This window comes from Rosa chinensis, chromosome 4 (assembly GCF_002994745.2).
Source record: "Rosa chinensis cultivar Old Blush chromosome 4, RchiOBHm-V2, whole genome shotgun sequence".
NCBI lineage: Eukaryota > Viridiplantae > Streptophyta > Magnoliopsida > Rosales > Rosaceae > Rosa > Rosa chinensis.
In genome coordinates this window covers 44,142,025-44,159,702 of record NC_037091.1, presented here as the reverse complement: position 1 = coordinate 44,159,702, position 17,678 = coordinate 44,142,025, and the positions used below count along the sequence as shown (strand labels likewise).

The following is a 17,678-nucleotide window of genomic DNA, read 5'->3' as shown; positions in this document are numbered from 1 at the left end:
AAAAAAGTGAGGGTATAATAGACATTTCGCTGCGGAATGACTGCCACGTCAGCAATTTAACGAAGTTTTTGAACGGAGAGTAATGGAATAGACCTATTGGTCTAAAATTGAGAGATGAGGGAGTAAACGTGTGAAATTAAAAAGAGAATGACTAAACTGTTTTTTCCCTGAAAGTTCAGGGAGTAAACAGTATTTAACCCTTTTTATTTCATTACTTCATTTCTGTATTGCAGTAAAGAAAAACTACCTTATTGATAATCTACTTTGACCAATAACCCCCACAGACCAACCTGCATCACCAAACTTAAATGAGCATAAGTTGAAGTCTTACCATCTCAGGAAACATCAGTTCTAGGAGTTTTACAAGCATCATTCAATACTCACTGTAAACCTTTACATAAGCAATGTACACACATATTGGTACATAAAAAGATTTACATACCAGTCTGAGCAGTACTACATCCATTACTACATCCATTATTGAATCATCATAAAACAAAAAGCATTCGATAAGATAGGGTACAGATATTGATCCCATCCCCATCATAAGTGACAATAAAACAGAACTTGAGTGATGATACGATTCATTTGACATGGCTAAAGAACCAATCCAGTATGTCTTGATGAGCCTCCTCAGCACACTTAACAGCAGCCTCATCTTCAGCGTTGTACCTCACGGTCCACCCATGTTGCACTTTTGGGAATATCTTCACATGGCTTTTGATCTGTTACAGCAAGAACAATCATTTTAAGTCTATTGAAACCCTAGTCTAAAGGAGCCAAGCATTTTCATCTGACCAAGGACAACCTCTTGAGCACAAGGCCCTTACAAGCCAGTTCTCTGAAGGTTATGTTTTGCCTATAACCCATGACAGTCAATCACAAGGACCAGGGAATGGCCATGATTGAAATCCATGAATGCATTAATGTTATTGAAGATTTGTTTTGATGAAAGATAATCCTACCTCAGGTCTTGCAGTTAAAACCTCTTCAAATTGTTTCACGACGTCAGGTGGCGAAATCGGATCAATCTCAGCTCCAAGTACAGAAATGGGAACCTTAACCGCTGAAAGTAGATCCAGCAATATATCATTAAGTGAATAAACCAAGACAGTGTTACTATTGTCTCTGTTTATGCAAATTAAGGATTGCAGTACCTCATTTTCTCACTTCCACTAGTATATGTTATTAAGGATTACTCTAACTAGTTACAAATTTCTTGAATAACTAATGCAGAAATCTTACCCTTGAAATCGTCCACAGTGACGAATGAAGGATGGCACAAGACAGCAGCATGGAGAAGGTCATCATACTTTGCAAGTTCAACCGCAGCCTTGGCTGAGAACAGAACATATAATTCAATGTCAATGTACTGATATGATATATCATATGTCAGATTGGTGATAGAAGTTACAAGAAAACAAAAACAAAACAAAAGAAGAACTCACCTCCCCAACAGAAGCCTACAGCCCCAATTGCAGAAACACCTTTACTCTTTAAGGCTTCAAGTAATGGTTTTGCAGCTTCAGATGCCTTGATCTATCAATACACAAATGATTTCAGTAGCTAAATTTTTTTTTTTTACAATGTTTGAATGATCAACAATTGGTTATAGCAATTTCATAGACACTAACATAACAAAGCCTCATATTTAGAAATAGTCATAAGGAGTTGAAACAGCCTCAGTTAAAAACCATATACAGTAAAACACTGGTGACAGTGGGGCTGCCAAGCTGAATCCACACAATTTTTCAACTTCAAAACATCCCATAATGAGAATCTTAAAATTAGTATCTGAACATTTCATTTAAGTTCCGGAAGCTCAGGAGATACTTGCAAAAGCTCTTTGATAATAAACAAACAGAAGAATGTATGGTTCTGCACTTCTGCATCAAAATAAAAGAACCAACCGGTAAATGTGTCTTTAACCAAATAGGTAGAGCAGAAGAGTTTCCAACTGGTCCGGCATCACCAGGAAAAGCATCTCCATAAAAGAAATCAGGTACCACAACAAAGAACCCAGCAGCTGCAACTTTGTCTGCGAGCTTCCTTTAAACAGAAGGCGCCCAGGTGGCATTAGTTAAACGGTATATAAAACTATGAAGACACGCAAACCACATAATCATACAGTTGAATAACACATTAGATAATGATATTTTGAAGAAGAAATAAAAATCTTCTATGTTCAAAGCTAGAAGGATGAACATTACAGTTTAGAGTCAACACAATTGACTGATGTCCAAAGATAAAAAAGGATGAACTATTCTCATTATATTTCAATTAAGTTTTGAAACAAAAAACCGATGCTGATTTTCATCAGGAAAACGACTATACAAGCAGGAACTTGACAGTTGCTATATCTGTTGAACAATCTGAAACTAATGGAGTAATGGTTGTCAACTATTTAATGAGCAAGTATTCAAATTTAACCAGCAAGTGTTCAAATTCAATCAGCAAGGTTCAAATTCAGGAAATATCAATTCGGAGAAGTTATTTATCACACTATAAGCAAAACAAAGAAATTCACTGAAGAAAAACAGATAAGAGAATAAGTCATACCTCAAGAGTGGAGCTTCATAGCCTGCATGGCAAAGCAAAAGGGTAAATGTCAAAAGCTGATCTCATCAAACAAGTACTCAAATTAGTAGTCCATCAAACCTACACAGAGTACCCATCAACCCTAAAAGCCAGTACCCTTTAAACCAAAACAACTAACACAAATCAAATACACACAAGGAAAGCAACCCAAATCAAAAGGAAAGAAAGAAAGAGAGATTTGATATGTTAGGGACTTAGGGGAGTACCAAAAATGTCAGCAATGAGAAGAACGGCAAGCTTGGAGTCAGGAGAGCCAGTGACATAGGAGTCCAGACCAGCAAGCTTTTCAACATGGCCGGAACCACTTGCTGGGTTAAGGGCTGGAGGGTTTGAGCAGCACGCAGGGCCTGACATTCTTTCTGTATGTCTGAATCAGAAAGTGAGCAAACACAGACTCCGTTTCTCTATTTATAGGAAAAACTAAAGGTTTGACCTGGGATCTGCTTGCAGTACTGTTGGAAAAGTAGACAGCTTCCAGCAACATTTGGGAATTCTATTTTGGTCAGACCTGTGTTTAGTCAATATGAATGTGCATCACCTCAGACGTCATGGCAGACTTTTGAGGGCAAGCCTCATTTCTATTTTCTATTCTCTTTTTTTATAAGGAGTTTAAGATGTTCATCGTGCAATTTAATATTGCCTGTTTGACATCTTCAAGAACCAATATCATCCGAGCTAGTTTTAAGAAAAAATTCCATTATCAATTGATTGATGTGGATTCGTTTGCTGTTTAAGAAAATAATCATAGAATGTCAAATCCATAAATAACAAAAAATTTATTCTTAGCAGAAGTGGAACCTACAATAAAAACAGAGTTGAGAATTCTACCATTTACCAAACACCGTGCATATAAAAAAACAATATGCTCGCTCCATTAGTCCATTGACTCCATTCTCATGAATGAAGCGCATAATATCACCATTCAGAGATATACATACTGAAATTCAATCAATGCAGTAATCGAAGGAATATAATTTTGAAAACGTACAAATATTGCTATAAAAGTTAAGAGCTTATTTAACCATAAGATCCACACAGTACTGTTTCTCAAAAGACAATTATCCCTTGCAATGGTTCAAGAACAGCTCCAGAAGTTTCAGAAGCCTTCATAGCTTCTTCGTCCAATCAAATATTCTTCAAAACATCTCATTATGCAAATTGTTTCACGACTCAGGTGGAAATGTACATCCGATCAATCTCAGCTCCAAGTACAGAAATGGGCAACCCATTAGTATTTTATTGTTTCAAAGTTGTACAGAGACAAATCGGTCGATAATACAATAGCTATCTAATGCCAGTGAAACAAGCTTTAATTTCCCATACCATGCGCACAGTAAAACCACCAAAACTACGAAGCTTAATAACCAGTGAAAGGGGACTAAAATCTCATTATGAATAGCAAATAAACACTTTTCCGGTAAAATAATTCGCTTGCCTTCATTCTGATGCTATCTCAATAGTACCATGCTTTCATCATAACTAGTCAATATCGGTTCTGATAAAGAATTTACTTATAACTTTCAACTTTCATGCCATAAGAAGGCAGGTGTCCGTACCCATATAACAAGACCTCTCCAGTGTGGAAAAAGCACGCAGGAAGAGGCCGTGTCAACTGGCTACATTTGATCAGGAAAGATGACACTCTCCTTAACCCACTCCTGATTTTGGTAAATACTTCAAAATCCATAATCACAATATTATTCATCACCCTCCTCATCACTAAATACAAGCCATTTACTTCAAGTATTGCACTTTTTGGGGGAGACCATTCAGTAATCTTGAGGGAGTGGGGAAGTGGGATAAGGCCGTAAGGTGATTTTAACTAAAATAAAAATCAAATAAAAAAACCTAACCAATTAATATCGATCCTGATAAAAGTAAATTCACTTTTCTTATAACTTTTAGCTTCATTTCCTAAAGATGCAGGCGGGTGTACAGAGGAGCAGTTTGCCTCTCTGGATTTGTTCTCTGCTCTCATCATCATAACTTAATCTCATGGATACAGCAGCTAATATTTCATCAGCCCCACCCTTTTTCAAAGAAATATAAGCTACTAAGCTTCCATTCTGTTCTGTTCTAAAATTACAGAAAAAGATACTCAAAGTTCAAACATTGCATTAATCCAAGGAACAAATTTACAAACAAGTATTGCTACATAAAAAGTCTAGCCCTTATTTAAATCATAAGACCCACACTGTTCTCATCTTAAAGTGACAATATATAGTGCTACAGAGATGATACCATTCACTTGACATGGTTCGTGAACCACTCCAACATGTCTTTGTGAGCCTCCTCAGCGGGCTTCACAGCTTCTTCGTCTGAAACATCATACCTCACAGTCCATCCATGCGACACTTTTGGGAATATCTTCACATGACTTTTGATCTGTGATTCCATAAAACCAACTGTCATTTTAAACTCTAGAATTGCAAGTAGTGCATCTTTCCTATCAGGTCTTGGTGTTATGATTCTGATGAAAGGATTTTCTTACCTCATACTTTGCAGTCAACGCCTCTTCAAATTGTTTCACAACTTCAGGTGGAGACATCCGATCAATCTCAGCTCCAAGTATAGATATTGGAACCTTAACAGCTGAAAGTAGTTCCAGGAATTAATCAAGAAACACAGATTAGTTATCTTTATTATTTTCTTTTGCAGGAATTGGAATATCACATCTCTTCTCTTCCTCTTTGATGAAGATTATACTGATTAGGCAGATATTTCTTGATTATTGAATAGAGAACTCTTACCCTTGATATCATCCACAGTGACAAAAGAAGGATGAGCCAGAACAGCAGCTTGGATAAAATCACCCTTTGCAAGTTCAACTACAACCTTGGCTGAGAACAGGACAAAACAATTCAATGAAACTGAAACAATATCTGCCTTACTGGTTGAACTACTGTATAGAGATTGTGAAGTAAAAGACTGTCTAAATGCCAGCCCCCTAATAAATCCTGTCTAATAAGAGAAAAATTTGTTTAATCCAAAACTAATTGGCACCTTAAATAAGAGGAAAGGAAAATGTAAATTCACCTCCCCAACAGAAGCCTGCAGCACCGATTGCAGAAACCCCTCTACTTTTTAGAGCTTCAATAACTACTTTAGCATCTTCAAATCCCTTCTCCTATAAATACAAAACACCAGTTTGGAAGCTAATCAATTATAACCATAGCTGACAACTGCAATAGTCTCCCAACTTTTAAAACACCACATCAAGTCCTCAAATTTGAACCATTGTCACAATTGGTGGAAACAACCCAGCATTTAAGAACCAAATAACGTTTTGAAAAAAATACAAATAAAACATCAATAGGATTGCCAAGCTAATCCACAAACATCAACTTCAAACAGCCTAACATGAGAGTCCCAATAAGTATCTGAACTTTCTATGCAAATTCCATAATCCCACAGGAATACTTGTGATATCACAGAAATTATAAATAAACAAACTTATACATCCGTATATCAAATACTGTACCGCTTCATGACTTTTCAGCCATGTAGGTAGACCCCCATGGGATCCATCAGCTGGAGGTACATAAGGGTCTCCATAAAAGAAGTCAGGGACCACAACAAAGAAGCCAGCAGCTGCAACTTTGTCTGCGAGCTTCCTGTAAAAAAGAAGGCCAGGCACCATTAGTTAATAACAAAAACGATGTAGTAGATTGCAAACTGTACAGAGATTCGGTGAATAATTCTTAATACAACTGTTCTTGAAGAAAAATTTGATGTTGCAATGGGAGCCTTATGATAGTATGGGCACACTCAGCATAATAATGATTTTCAAAAGATTGGGAAAAGCCATAACAGAAAGTAACTTGACAATTGTATAGCACATAGACAATCTCAGACTAATGGCTGTAACAAAGTTTCAACATGTAGAACACTCTTTCAGTAAATTTTACCAAATCATCAACTTTAAAAAGCAAATGTTCAATGGCCAAGACTTGATATCAGAAGATGCACGACATAAAAATGTTCAGGTTCAAGAAAAGGAAGACCAGATAACTTATCTATCACACTATATCAAAGAAAATACATTAGCTGTAGTGATAACGTTAAGAGAATCAGTCATACCTCAAGTTTGGAGCATTATACCCTGCAAGGAAAATCAACATGTAATATTAAAAAGTGGAAAACATCAGAACAAAGCAATTAGACAGTAGACAAAGAAAGTTTGACCTAAATCCTCCATTGCCAATTTCAAATTCCCAAATGTAACCAATCAAGGAAAACGAAAACAGCAACAGAAAAGAAGAAAGAACTGGGGAAACAGAGATATATAGTAGACTAAGCCACTAAGGAAACAAGAACATATACAGGCCAGGCAGCAAAACATAAAGCTTTAACGTCACAGAGCGGTTGCAAATACCCCTTTTGTTGCCAAAATTCAACACTACCAAAGTACCAAGGCTACATTTAATTGACTTTGACTGATGAAAGACTTCACCAGTCAAACAGACATATACAGAGTAACCCACTAAAATACACAAAACTGAAACTCACAACCCACCAAACCAAAGATGCAAATGCACACAAAGACCATCAGTTTCACTGAAAAGAACATGACCCATATCAAACAGTGAACATAAAAGGCAGAATACTAAACCAAATGAAGGAAAGATTAGATTTTGAAGTGGTGGGTGCCGTGCTTACCATAAACGTCAGAGACAAGAACAATGGCAAGCTTGGAGTCAGGAGAGCCAGTGAGATAGGAGTCGAGACCACCAAGCTTCTCAACGTGGCCGGATCCACTGGTTGGGTTCAGGGTCGGTGGGTTCGAGCAGCACTGAGGGCCTGACATTTCTTCTTTCTCTCTCTGATCACAAACAACACTAGTGACAACAAGCCAGGAGGGGGAGTACCAACGGTATATTTAGGAGACTGGTTTTAACCACAAGGTCGACAACTTAGAAAAGAAGGTGGGAGCAAAAAGTACGTGGTGTAAAAGTGTAGACGTGTAGTTGTCGCAGCATATATTTGCATCATCTCTAACGTCATATGTCAAATTGATACTGATCGTAATATTATTATTAGGGTGTAGCTATTGTCACCTTATTATTTTTTTAATTCACATTACAAACATATAAATTATTAAAAGATTATATTACCCAAGTGTAAAATGACTAATTAGTACACTAATTTTCTAAAATTTAAATTTGTAAGGAAAACTAAATACATAACCAATTTGAATACAAAGGCTGTTTAATTTCTCATTTGATAACATTAATCTTCATCTTCTCCACCCAAATTTGAATTTATTACTTTTTTTTTTAATCTTTTTTTTTCGTCTCATCATTAATTCGTTATTCAATTCATAAAATCATTAGCGTTTCATCTAAATCTTTGCAATCATTTTGTGAACACCAAAAGTAAAAACTTAAAACACACCAAAAAAAAAAAATCTCTTATTCATTACTCATAGTTGTTAAATTGCGAATCTTTTGACATGGATTGATATAGACAAATTGAAACTGAAAGAAAAAATTAAAAAATATGGAAGTAAATCAGATTGTAATTTTGACAGGACCCACCTCAGATTTCACCCCGAAATCCGAAGTGGCCCTGCGGGGCCCACCTTAGAAGAAATTATACCAAAAATTTGGCGGAACTTCCTCTAAAAGTAGGCTACCCAAAACCTGTAGGAAAACATTTACACTTCTAAATTATTCATCCTTATTCTCCTGGAGCCACCCTGCTCCCCAAATTACAACATCAACCAAAAATCACATAACACAGATCACAACTTAAATAACATTAATTTCCTCAGGTAATCAGAGCAATTCTAACAGCAAGGGTAATCAAGGAAAACCTAAATCAAATAAAAATGCAGAAGCCATGTTGACTATGCCTCAACTCCAATGTACGCCCGACCTCAACTAAATTCACCTGCAAATTGGGCATTTGAAACCGAAGGGCCCAGGGGAAAGTAATTGAAAAACATGTTAGAGTGAGTGGACAAAAATAAACGACTAAATAAATAAATTAAAAGAAAAGGAATTGTATTACTTCCCCACGAATTTAAATTCGTAAAACTTCGATGTATGCAACGTTTATAAAACGTATGTCTTTAAAACTCGGAGTCTCGTGAAAACATACCAATCCCCGCTGGCTAAAAGAATCGGACTAGCCCCGCTAGTCAAGTAGCAAATAAAAGGATATGGGGAAGGGATGTCACCATACGGGTAAAGGAACCCCTAACCTCGACTACCACCCACACATAGATTGTGTGAGGAGGAGACTAATAACCTCGACTACCACTCACGTGAGGAGGAGAATAAATCACCTCGACTGCCACTCACAAACACAAAGTAAGTGAGGAGGAGACCTAATCGAATGACCCGAGTATGGTGAGGAAAACATTCAAAATCCATAAAATCCGAAAGCCTTCCCCAATCTCTCACGAGAAAAATATATATTCCAATGACGTGACCCCGCACGCCAAAATATTCTCAAATCCGTAACCAAAACCGAAAATTAGTATAAGCAAATCCCAATTCCAAAAATCTCTCAAAAACTCCAAGAAACAAACCAAATCCAAAAATCATTAATTAGGCATTCCCAATGCCAAAACCGAAAGTCAATAAATAAATGAGAAATCCAACTCCATCGAAAACTCATCTCGAAAATCTTCCTGAAATCCAAAGTCGGCGATAAAAAAATATATATTTAATTTCGAAAATTCCTCGGAAAACGAATCGCTAGAAACCATATAATAATCATATTCTCCAAATCGAACATAATAAACTTTAATTCAAAAATCCCATTGACATAGTAATAAAATATTAAAATCCGTTTAATATGCTCGATAAATTAAAACAATAATTTAAGTCACTACTTCAGTTCCCAAATCAAAACAAGACAAATTAATAATAATTTTCTGAAAACAAAATATAATCACATGGAATTAAATAACTAAATAATTAATGCGGGAAAAACAATTGCATGCATCCTTATTTAAAAGCAAAGGTCCACTCACAGTACTATTCAGGTGATCACGCATACAAGTTCCTTCATCGAGCAAGAGTTCGGTATGTCGCCTTGTACACAATTATTTTTCGTGAATAACTATTGAACAATTAAATACGATTCCCAAAATTAAATCCTCATAAATCATCTCTTCACTTCTTCTCGGATTCATCCCAACTTTTACCTCTAATACCAATTCGTTATCTTAAAGGTTCCAAGGCAGAACCAAGAGATATCCGACGGTCGGATTCTCGTAAATCGATAATGGAATTCTAAATTCTAGAAATTCATAATCGATTAAAACTTCTCCAATTCCAACCAAATTCACATATTCAACCTCTACAAAAATATAGGATTTAACTCGCTAAAAATAGAATTTAAATTCTGTTTAAATGTCACCACTGTTCACGCACCGCACTGTTCACTCGGCGGTCAACTTCTCCGATGGTCACCAAATTTTGGCAGCAGCTTCATCTCAACCCCCCTAGCATTTTTCTCAACTACACAAGTTCAGAAAACAACTAGAACTACCTCAACAATTAAGAAAACAGTAAACCCTAATTTGTGAATAGTGCCCGGATTTCAATCTCAAAAATCCTCCAATAAATCTATGCAATATTATACTTAAAAGAAAACCCATGAGGTAAGGAAGAGATTTATACCATTTTTGCTGCTGGAAATTGCCGGAATCGGCGCCGGAAGATCTCTTTCTTTCTTTCTTTCTCTCTCTCTCTTTTCTTTCTGGTTTCTGTTACGGGATGGAGAGAATGGCTGGAAATGGGGCTGATCAGCCCCTTATAATTAAGGTGTGATGAAAAGACCAAAATACCCCTCACACGAAAATACTCATAACTTTGGCATACGAACTCCGATTTTTACGTACCACATATGCACGCGCTCGGTTTAACGTCTCCTACAACTTTTATGAAGGAAATTTTCTCAAATTTTGACCCGAACAAAAAGTCAACTTTTAGGGCCACTAAAAGTATCGAAACAAAGTAACAAGTGAAATTAGTTGTCGTTTACCGTCCAAATGACTAGTGAACTGGTAAATTGAGGTACGGGGCGTTACAAATTTTATTAGGACACTTTAATATATTCTATTTTTTATTAGTATAAATTAAATGAGAGATTTTTATTAAAAAAAAAATCTTTTTAATTATATATGTCATATAAGGATAATTTTGGAAAGAGAAATGGGTTTAATAAGTAAATTTAATAATTGGTATTAAAATGTAGGGTGTACTGAGCAAGTAAAGTGAACAAAGAAAATGATAAGGTGACAATAGACTTATAGACGCACCCTGTTATTATTGTAGATTGCTCCAGATTTGATGGAATTTCATTAAAGGTTGATGCTTGGTAGTGTTACTGTTACTATGACCATACGATTCAGAGATATATATTGAAGACATATTGGATGTACTTGAGAATGATTGTAAACAACTCACTTGAGCCATCGATTAATGATAAGTAATTTCTTTGATTCAAAATATATATACACACACTGAAGTTTCTCAACTTAATGACAAAAAATTACTGAAATTCAAACAATGCATTAATCCAAGGAACAAAATTTTGAAAACGTACAAATATTGCTGTAAAAGTTAAGGGCTTATTTAACCATAAGATCCACACGGTACTGTTTCTCAAGTGACAATATCCCTTGCAATGGTTCAAGAACAGCTCCAGAAGTTTCAGAAGGCTTCATAGCTTCTTCGTCCAATCAAATATTCTTCAAAACATCTCACCATGCAAATTGTTTCACGACTCAAGCGGAGATGTACATTTGATTAATCTCAGCTCCAAGTATAGAAATGGCAATCCATTAGTATTATTCTTTCAAAATTGTACAAAGAGCTAGCTAGCTAATGCCAGTGAAACAAGCTTTAATTTCCCATACCATGTGCACAAGAAACCACCATAAGTATGAAGCTTAGTAACCAGTTGAAGGGGGGACTAAGATCTCATAATGAATAGAAAATAAACACTGATCCAATATTCCGAGTAAAATAATTTTCACTTGCCTTCATTCTCAACTTAACGGTACTATGCTGTCATCATAACTAGTCAATATCGATATTGACAGCAATTTCACTTACCTTATGACATTCAAGTTCCATGTCATAAAATGCAGGCCCCCGTACCCATATAACAAGAACTCTCCAGTGTGGAGAGAGGCAAAGAGCATACAGGAAGAGGCGGCCATCCCAACCGGCTAAATTGATCAGGAAAGATGATACTCTCCTCAACCCACACCTGATTTTGGTAATCCTTCAAATTCCATCATCAATATTATTCAAGTCTTCAAGTATTGCACTTTTTGGGGGAGACCATACAGTACATTTATAATCCTGAGGAAATGGGATCACAGGGTGATTTTAACAAACAATTCATATCGATCCTGGTAAAGTTGTTTCGACTTTTCTTATAACGTAGTTTCATTTCCTAAAGATGCAGGTGGTCTGTGGGTGTACAGAGGAGGAGTTTGCCTGTGTGGATTTGTTTTGTGCTTTCATCATCATAACCTATGCCCATGGATGTAGCAGCTACTATTCCATCAGCTACACCCTTTTTCAGAAATATTTCAGAAATATAAGCTCTAAGCTAGCACACTGTTCTAATCTTAGATGACAGAAAAAGATACTCAAGTTCAAACATTGCATTAATCCAAGGAACAAATTTACAAACAATTATTGACACATAAAAAGTCTAGTCCTTATTTAAACCATAAGATCCACACTGTTCTCATCTTAAAGTGACAATATAACTTGCTACAATGATGATACCATTCACTTGACATGGCTCACAAACCACTCCAACAAATCTTTATGAGCCTCCTCTGCGGGCTTCACAGCTTCTTTGTCTGAAACATCATACCTCACAGTCCATCCATGCGACACTTTTGGGAATATCTTCACGTGACTTTTGATACCAACAGTCATTTCAAACTCTAGAATTGCAATAACTACTGGATACCACGGTAGTGCCTCTTTCCTATCAGGTCTTGGTGTTATAACTTTGATGAAAGGATATTTTACCTCAGACTTTGCAGTCAAAGCCTCTTCAAATTGTTTCACGAGTTCAGGCGGAGATGACCGATCAATCTCAGCTCCAAGTATAGATATTGGAACCTTAACAGCTGGAAGTAGTTCCAGGAATTAATCAAGAAACACAGATTAGTTATCTTTATTATTTTCTTTTGCAAGAATTGGAATATCACATCTTTTCTCTTCCTCTTTGATGAAGATTATACTGATCAGACAGATATTTCTTGATTATTGAATACAGAACTCTTACCCTTGATATCATCCACAGTGACAAATGAAGGATGAGCCAGAACCGCAGCTTGGATAAAGTCACCCTTTGCAAGTTCAACTACAACCTTGGCTGAGAACAGGACAACACAACTGAATGAAAGTGAACAATATTTGCCATATTGGTTGAACTACTGTATAGAGATTGTGAAGTAAAATACTGTCTAAATGCGAGCCCCCTAAAAAATCCTGTCTAATAAGAGAAAAATTTGTTTAATCCAAAACTAGTTGGTACATCCCACCTTAAATGAAAGGAAAGGAAAATGAAAACTCACCTCCCCAACAGAAGCCTGCAGCACCGATTGCAGAAACACCTTTACTTTTTAGAGCTTCAATAACTACTTTAACATCTTCAAATCCCTTCTCCTATAAATACAAAGCACCAGTTTGAAAATTAATCGATTATAACCATAGTTGACAACTGCAAAAGTGTCTGAACTTTTAAAACACCACATCAAGTCCTCAAATTTGAACCATTGTCACAATTGGCGGAAGCAACCCAGCTGTTAAGAACCAAATAACATTTAAAAAAAAACACATTAATAGGATTACCAAGTTAATCCACAAACATTAACTTCAAACAGCCCAACATTAGAGTCCCAATAAGTATCAGACCTTTCTATGTAAATTCAATAATCCCACAAGAATACTTGTGATATCACTGAAATTATAAATAAACAAACATATTTATCCGTATCAAAATAGAAGAACTTTACCGGTCCATGACCCTTCAGCCATGTAGGTATACCGCCATGGGATCCATCAGCTGGAGGTACATAAGGGTTTCCATAAAAGAAGTCAGGGACCACAACAAAGAAGCCAGCAGCTGCAACTTTGTCTGTGAGCTTCCTATAAAAAAGAAGGCCAGGCACCATTAGTTAATAACAAAAAAGATGTAGCAGGATTGCAAACTGTACAGTGATTCAGTGAATGATACTTAATACAACTATGCTTGAAAATTTTGATGTTGGAATGGGAGCTAGCCTTACTATACTGTGGGCACAGTCAACATAGTGGTGATTTTCACAGGATTGGGAAAAGCCATAACAGAAAGTAACTCGACAATTGTATAGCAAATAGAAATCTCAAACTAATGGCTGTAACAAAGTTTCAACATATAGAATATAATCTATTCATTTTTCCTGAAAGAGTAGTCTAGAAGTAAATTTTTCAAAGTGACTACCAAGTCATCAACTTTAACCAGCAAATGTTCGATGGCTCAGACTTGTTATTAGAAGATTCACAACGTAAAAAAGTTCAAGTTCAAGACAAAGCAGACCAAATAACTTATCTATCACACTATAATAAAGAAAATACATTAGCTGTAGTCAGGGGCGGACACACATAGGGACGAGTGGGGGCTACTGCCCCCAGTGGATTATTTGCATTTGCTCAGCAGCTTCATATATATGTTATGTTCATCGGTTTTTGCCCCCAGAGGAAGAGGAATATGCTGCTGCTGCCCCATAACTATTGAGTAATCTGCTGCCTTACAAGTCACAACAATTAAACTAAGGAAACTACACGTGTAAATGTATGAAAGCTTCTGGCTTTGTATGCATACATTCCCTTGGTGGGTCTCAAAAGTCTGCAGCTGCAGGACTACAATAAAAAACTCATGCATTTGAGTTTTCTTTGTGGGACTATGAGACATGTGGAGGCACAAGGCTGATGTTCTATCTTCTATTACTGGGAAATAGGGGTCATCATTTGGCCCTTAGGCCCTAAACCTGCCCTAAGCCCGACCCGGCCCTTGCATTAGGGCGGGCCGACCCGACCCCTTTTTAAAATAGGGTAGGGTATGGGCTGTGAGAATGAAACCCGGCCCGGCCCGTTTGAGCCCTTTAGGGCTAAGCTCGGTCCGGTCCTTTAGGCCCGCCCGAATAAGCCCTAATAATTTTCTCTTTTTTAATTATGTTTCTCTTTTTTCTATAATATGCAATTTATTTCTTCCTTTGTAATTGATTTCTTAAGCTTTGTTTTCTTTAGTTTTTATTTTCTTTGTTACATAACAATTAATATTAGGAGATTTAAAGAGATAGTTAATTGAATATAACCACCTTAACTAATATTAATAAATGTTATAAGTTAATTCCTATACACACACACACACACATATTAAATATGATCAACTAAAAACAATGTCTTATATATATTACCTATATAACCATTGAGCCACATTTTGAGGAAAAAAAAATAATGTAAGTTTTTTTTTATTAAACAAAATAAGGCCCTTTTCGGCCCTATTTGGCCATATTCAGAAGGTCGACCCGACCCGGCCCTTTCGGCCCTAATAGATCGGGTTTTTAGGGCGGGTAAGGGTTAGCATATTTAAGCCCCGGCCCGACCCTAAATTTTGTTGACTTTGACTAGGCCCGGCCCGGCTCGACCCTAAGCCCTAAAATTTAGGGTAGGGCCGGCCCTAGCCCTGCCCATGATGACCCCTACTGGGAAATATAGCAGATGCCTCTTCTAATAATTCAAGTTGCTTGAAGCTTATTTTGAGCTGTGAATTAGCCTTTATTCGAGTTATTTTTAACATAGTTTTTAGTTCTTTACTTTGTATTTTGTTTGTGAGAAAGATTTTGGCCTCGTGCCTCTTTCTCTATTGTTCTTTTTTTTTTTTTTCAATAAAACTTTGAGTTAAGGGGTAATTTTTCCCTTAACTTGCTTACCAAAAAAAAAAGTCTGCAAGTCTTTCTCTTCTTGATTTTATATTTCTAATTTATAAGAGTTTCACAGGTGCATGATTTCATAATTAATCAATTTTGACTTTTTTTTTTTTTAAGAACTACATGATGATTATTAACATTAAATTGTAATAAGGTTTTGAAACATCTTTTATATTGCTTGGTTTTTATACAAGAAGATTGGATCGCTCTTGCCTGGTGGTTTTTAAAGTCATTTTATCTATTAGGAAGTTAGAATATGAATTCATTAAAACTATTATCAATATCGAAAGATTGAAAAATTATATTTCATTCATTGTAGTATTTTATATTTGTTTGTTCAACCTTTGTTTTTGCCCCCACTAACAAAAATTTCTGCGTCCGCCACTGCAGCGATAAAGTTATGAGAATTAGTCATACCTCAAGTTTGGAGCATCATACCCTGCAAGGCAAATCAACATGCAATATTAAAAAGTGGAAAAATATCAGAGCAAAGCAATTGGACAGTAGACAAAGAAAGTTTGACCTACATCCTCCATTGCCAATTTCAAATTCCCAAATGTAACCAATCAAGGAAACCGAAAACAGCAACAAAAAAGAAGAAAGAACTGAGGCCGGAAACAGAGATATATAGTGGACTAAGCCACTAAGGAAACAAGAGCATATACAGGCAGCAAAACATAAAGCTTTAACGTCACAGAGCAGTTGCAAATACCCATTTCATGGCCAAAATTCAACACTACCAAAGTACCAAGGCTAGATTAATTGACTTTGACTAATGAAAGAATCAATATTGATTCTTTCATCAGTCAAACAGACATACAGAGCAACCCACTACAATACACAATCTGAAAATCACAACCCACCAAACCAAAGATGTAAAAGCACACAAAGACCATCAGTTTCACTGTAAAGAACATAACCCATATCAAATAGTGAACATAAAAAGCAGAATACTAAACCAAATGAAGGAAAGATTAGATTTTGAAGTGGTGGGTGCCGCGCGTACCAAAAACGTCAGAGACAAGAACAATGGCAAGCTTGGAGTCAGGAGAGCCTGTGAGATAGGAGGCGAGACCACCAAGCTTCTCAACATGGCCGGAGGGTCTTTGTTTGTGTTCAGGGTCGGTGGGTTTGAGCAGCACTGAGGGCCTGACATTTCTTCTGTCTTTCTCTGATCACGAGCTAGGAGGGGCACTGGTACGAACAACACACACATGTATATAAGATGCTCATTTGTTTGGGATTGGCTGACCACAAACTCCAAAGTCGGCAATTTGGAAAAGAAGGGGGAGAAAAAGTACCTTAGCAATATGTATTTGCATCATCACTAACGTCATATTGAGTTTGATCATAATCTTTATATTAAAGGCTGATGCTTGATAGTGTGACAATTCTATACGAGAATATTGTGGTAATGTGCTTGTCCAGTTGTCCTCTTTTTGTTGCACCAATTAGAATGAGTTTGCGGTGTTTTTAGATGTCATTCTCATTTGTGACCCGAGAGAAATTCAAAATGGATTTTAACACACTAGTTCTTTGAAAAGTCTCACTGATTTTTAGACCAAAAGATTTGCTGTTTTGCCATCCTCTCCAATCCTGAACCACAATCTTGCTCAGGGCGGGGCTACTTTTCAATCCGGGATGGATTGACACAACAATTACTACAAGTGCTCCAGTAATTAAACTAAACCTTATTCATATTGTCAAAGAGTATTCTAATAAGTAAACCACCATATACTAAAAAGAGCTTTGGGTTCCCAGCAACATTAGGAAACCTGTAACCTAATACTATGAAAGAGCTCGATGGTTCATCATTAAAATCTGTAAAAGCTAGGTTTCATGCCTCATCGGATGTATAGACCCCTCATGTCATAAATTTAGAATTCCTTTCATAACTAGCAGGTGACTGCTAATTCTGTAAAAGGAATGCATATAACTGATGAAACTTTAGCCAAGTCTCTCCGAGTTTAGGCCCCATATGAACGAAAGAAAAACCCTCTTTTTCAACCTAAATAAGCAATTCAAAAACGAAAAGAAAAGGATGAAGAGTTGACACATCCTTGGTTCAAACTCTCACTGGTACAAAACTACAAACAGTGCTATATATTTTGAGGTAAGA

General features: G+C 36.5%; 2 protein-coding genes and 1 pseudogene across 2 annotated transcripts; all 3 read right to left on the bottom strand.

The window, feature by feature from the left end:
* Positions 1-295: 295 nt before the first annotated feature.
* On the bottom strand, positions 296-3,100 carry LOC112196644 (endo-1,3;1,4-beta-D-glucanase). Its single transcript, XM_024337046.2, has 7 exons — positions 2,805-3,100; positions 2,560-2,581; positions 1,911-2,049; positions 1,449-1,539; positions 1,246-1,338; positions 966-1,066; positions 296-725 (listed from the first exon to the last, which is right to left on the bottom strand). The coding sequence occupies exons 1-7, from the start codon at positions 2,950-2,952 to the stop codon at positions 585-587; spliced, it is 735 nt and encodes a 244-aa protein (XP_024192814.1). The 5' UTR covers positions 2,953-3,100; the 3' UTR covers positions 296-584.
* A 1,546-nt stretch (positions 3,101-4,646) lies between these two features.
* LOC112196648 (endo-1,3;1,4-beta-D-glucanase) lies at positions 4,647-7,486 on the bottom strand. The gene is made up of 7 exons (XM_024337051.2): positions 7,258-7,486; positions 6,679-6,700; positions 6,080-6,212; positions 5,635-5,725; positions 5,349-5,438; positions 5,090-5,190; positions 4,647-4,983 (listed from the first exon to the last, which is right to left on the bottom strand). The coding sequence occupies exons 1-7, from the start codon at positions 7,403-7,405 to the stop codon at positions 4,843-4,845; spliced, it is 726 nt and encodes a 241-aa protein (XP_024192819.1). The 5' UTR covers positions 7,406-7,486; the 3' UTR covers positions 4,647-4,842.
* A 4,728-nt stretch (positions 7,487-12,214) lies between these two features.
* LOC112196643 lies at positions 12,215-16,715 on the bottom strand (annotated as a pseudogene).
* Positions 16,716-17,678: the final 963 nt, after the last annotated feature.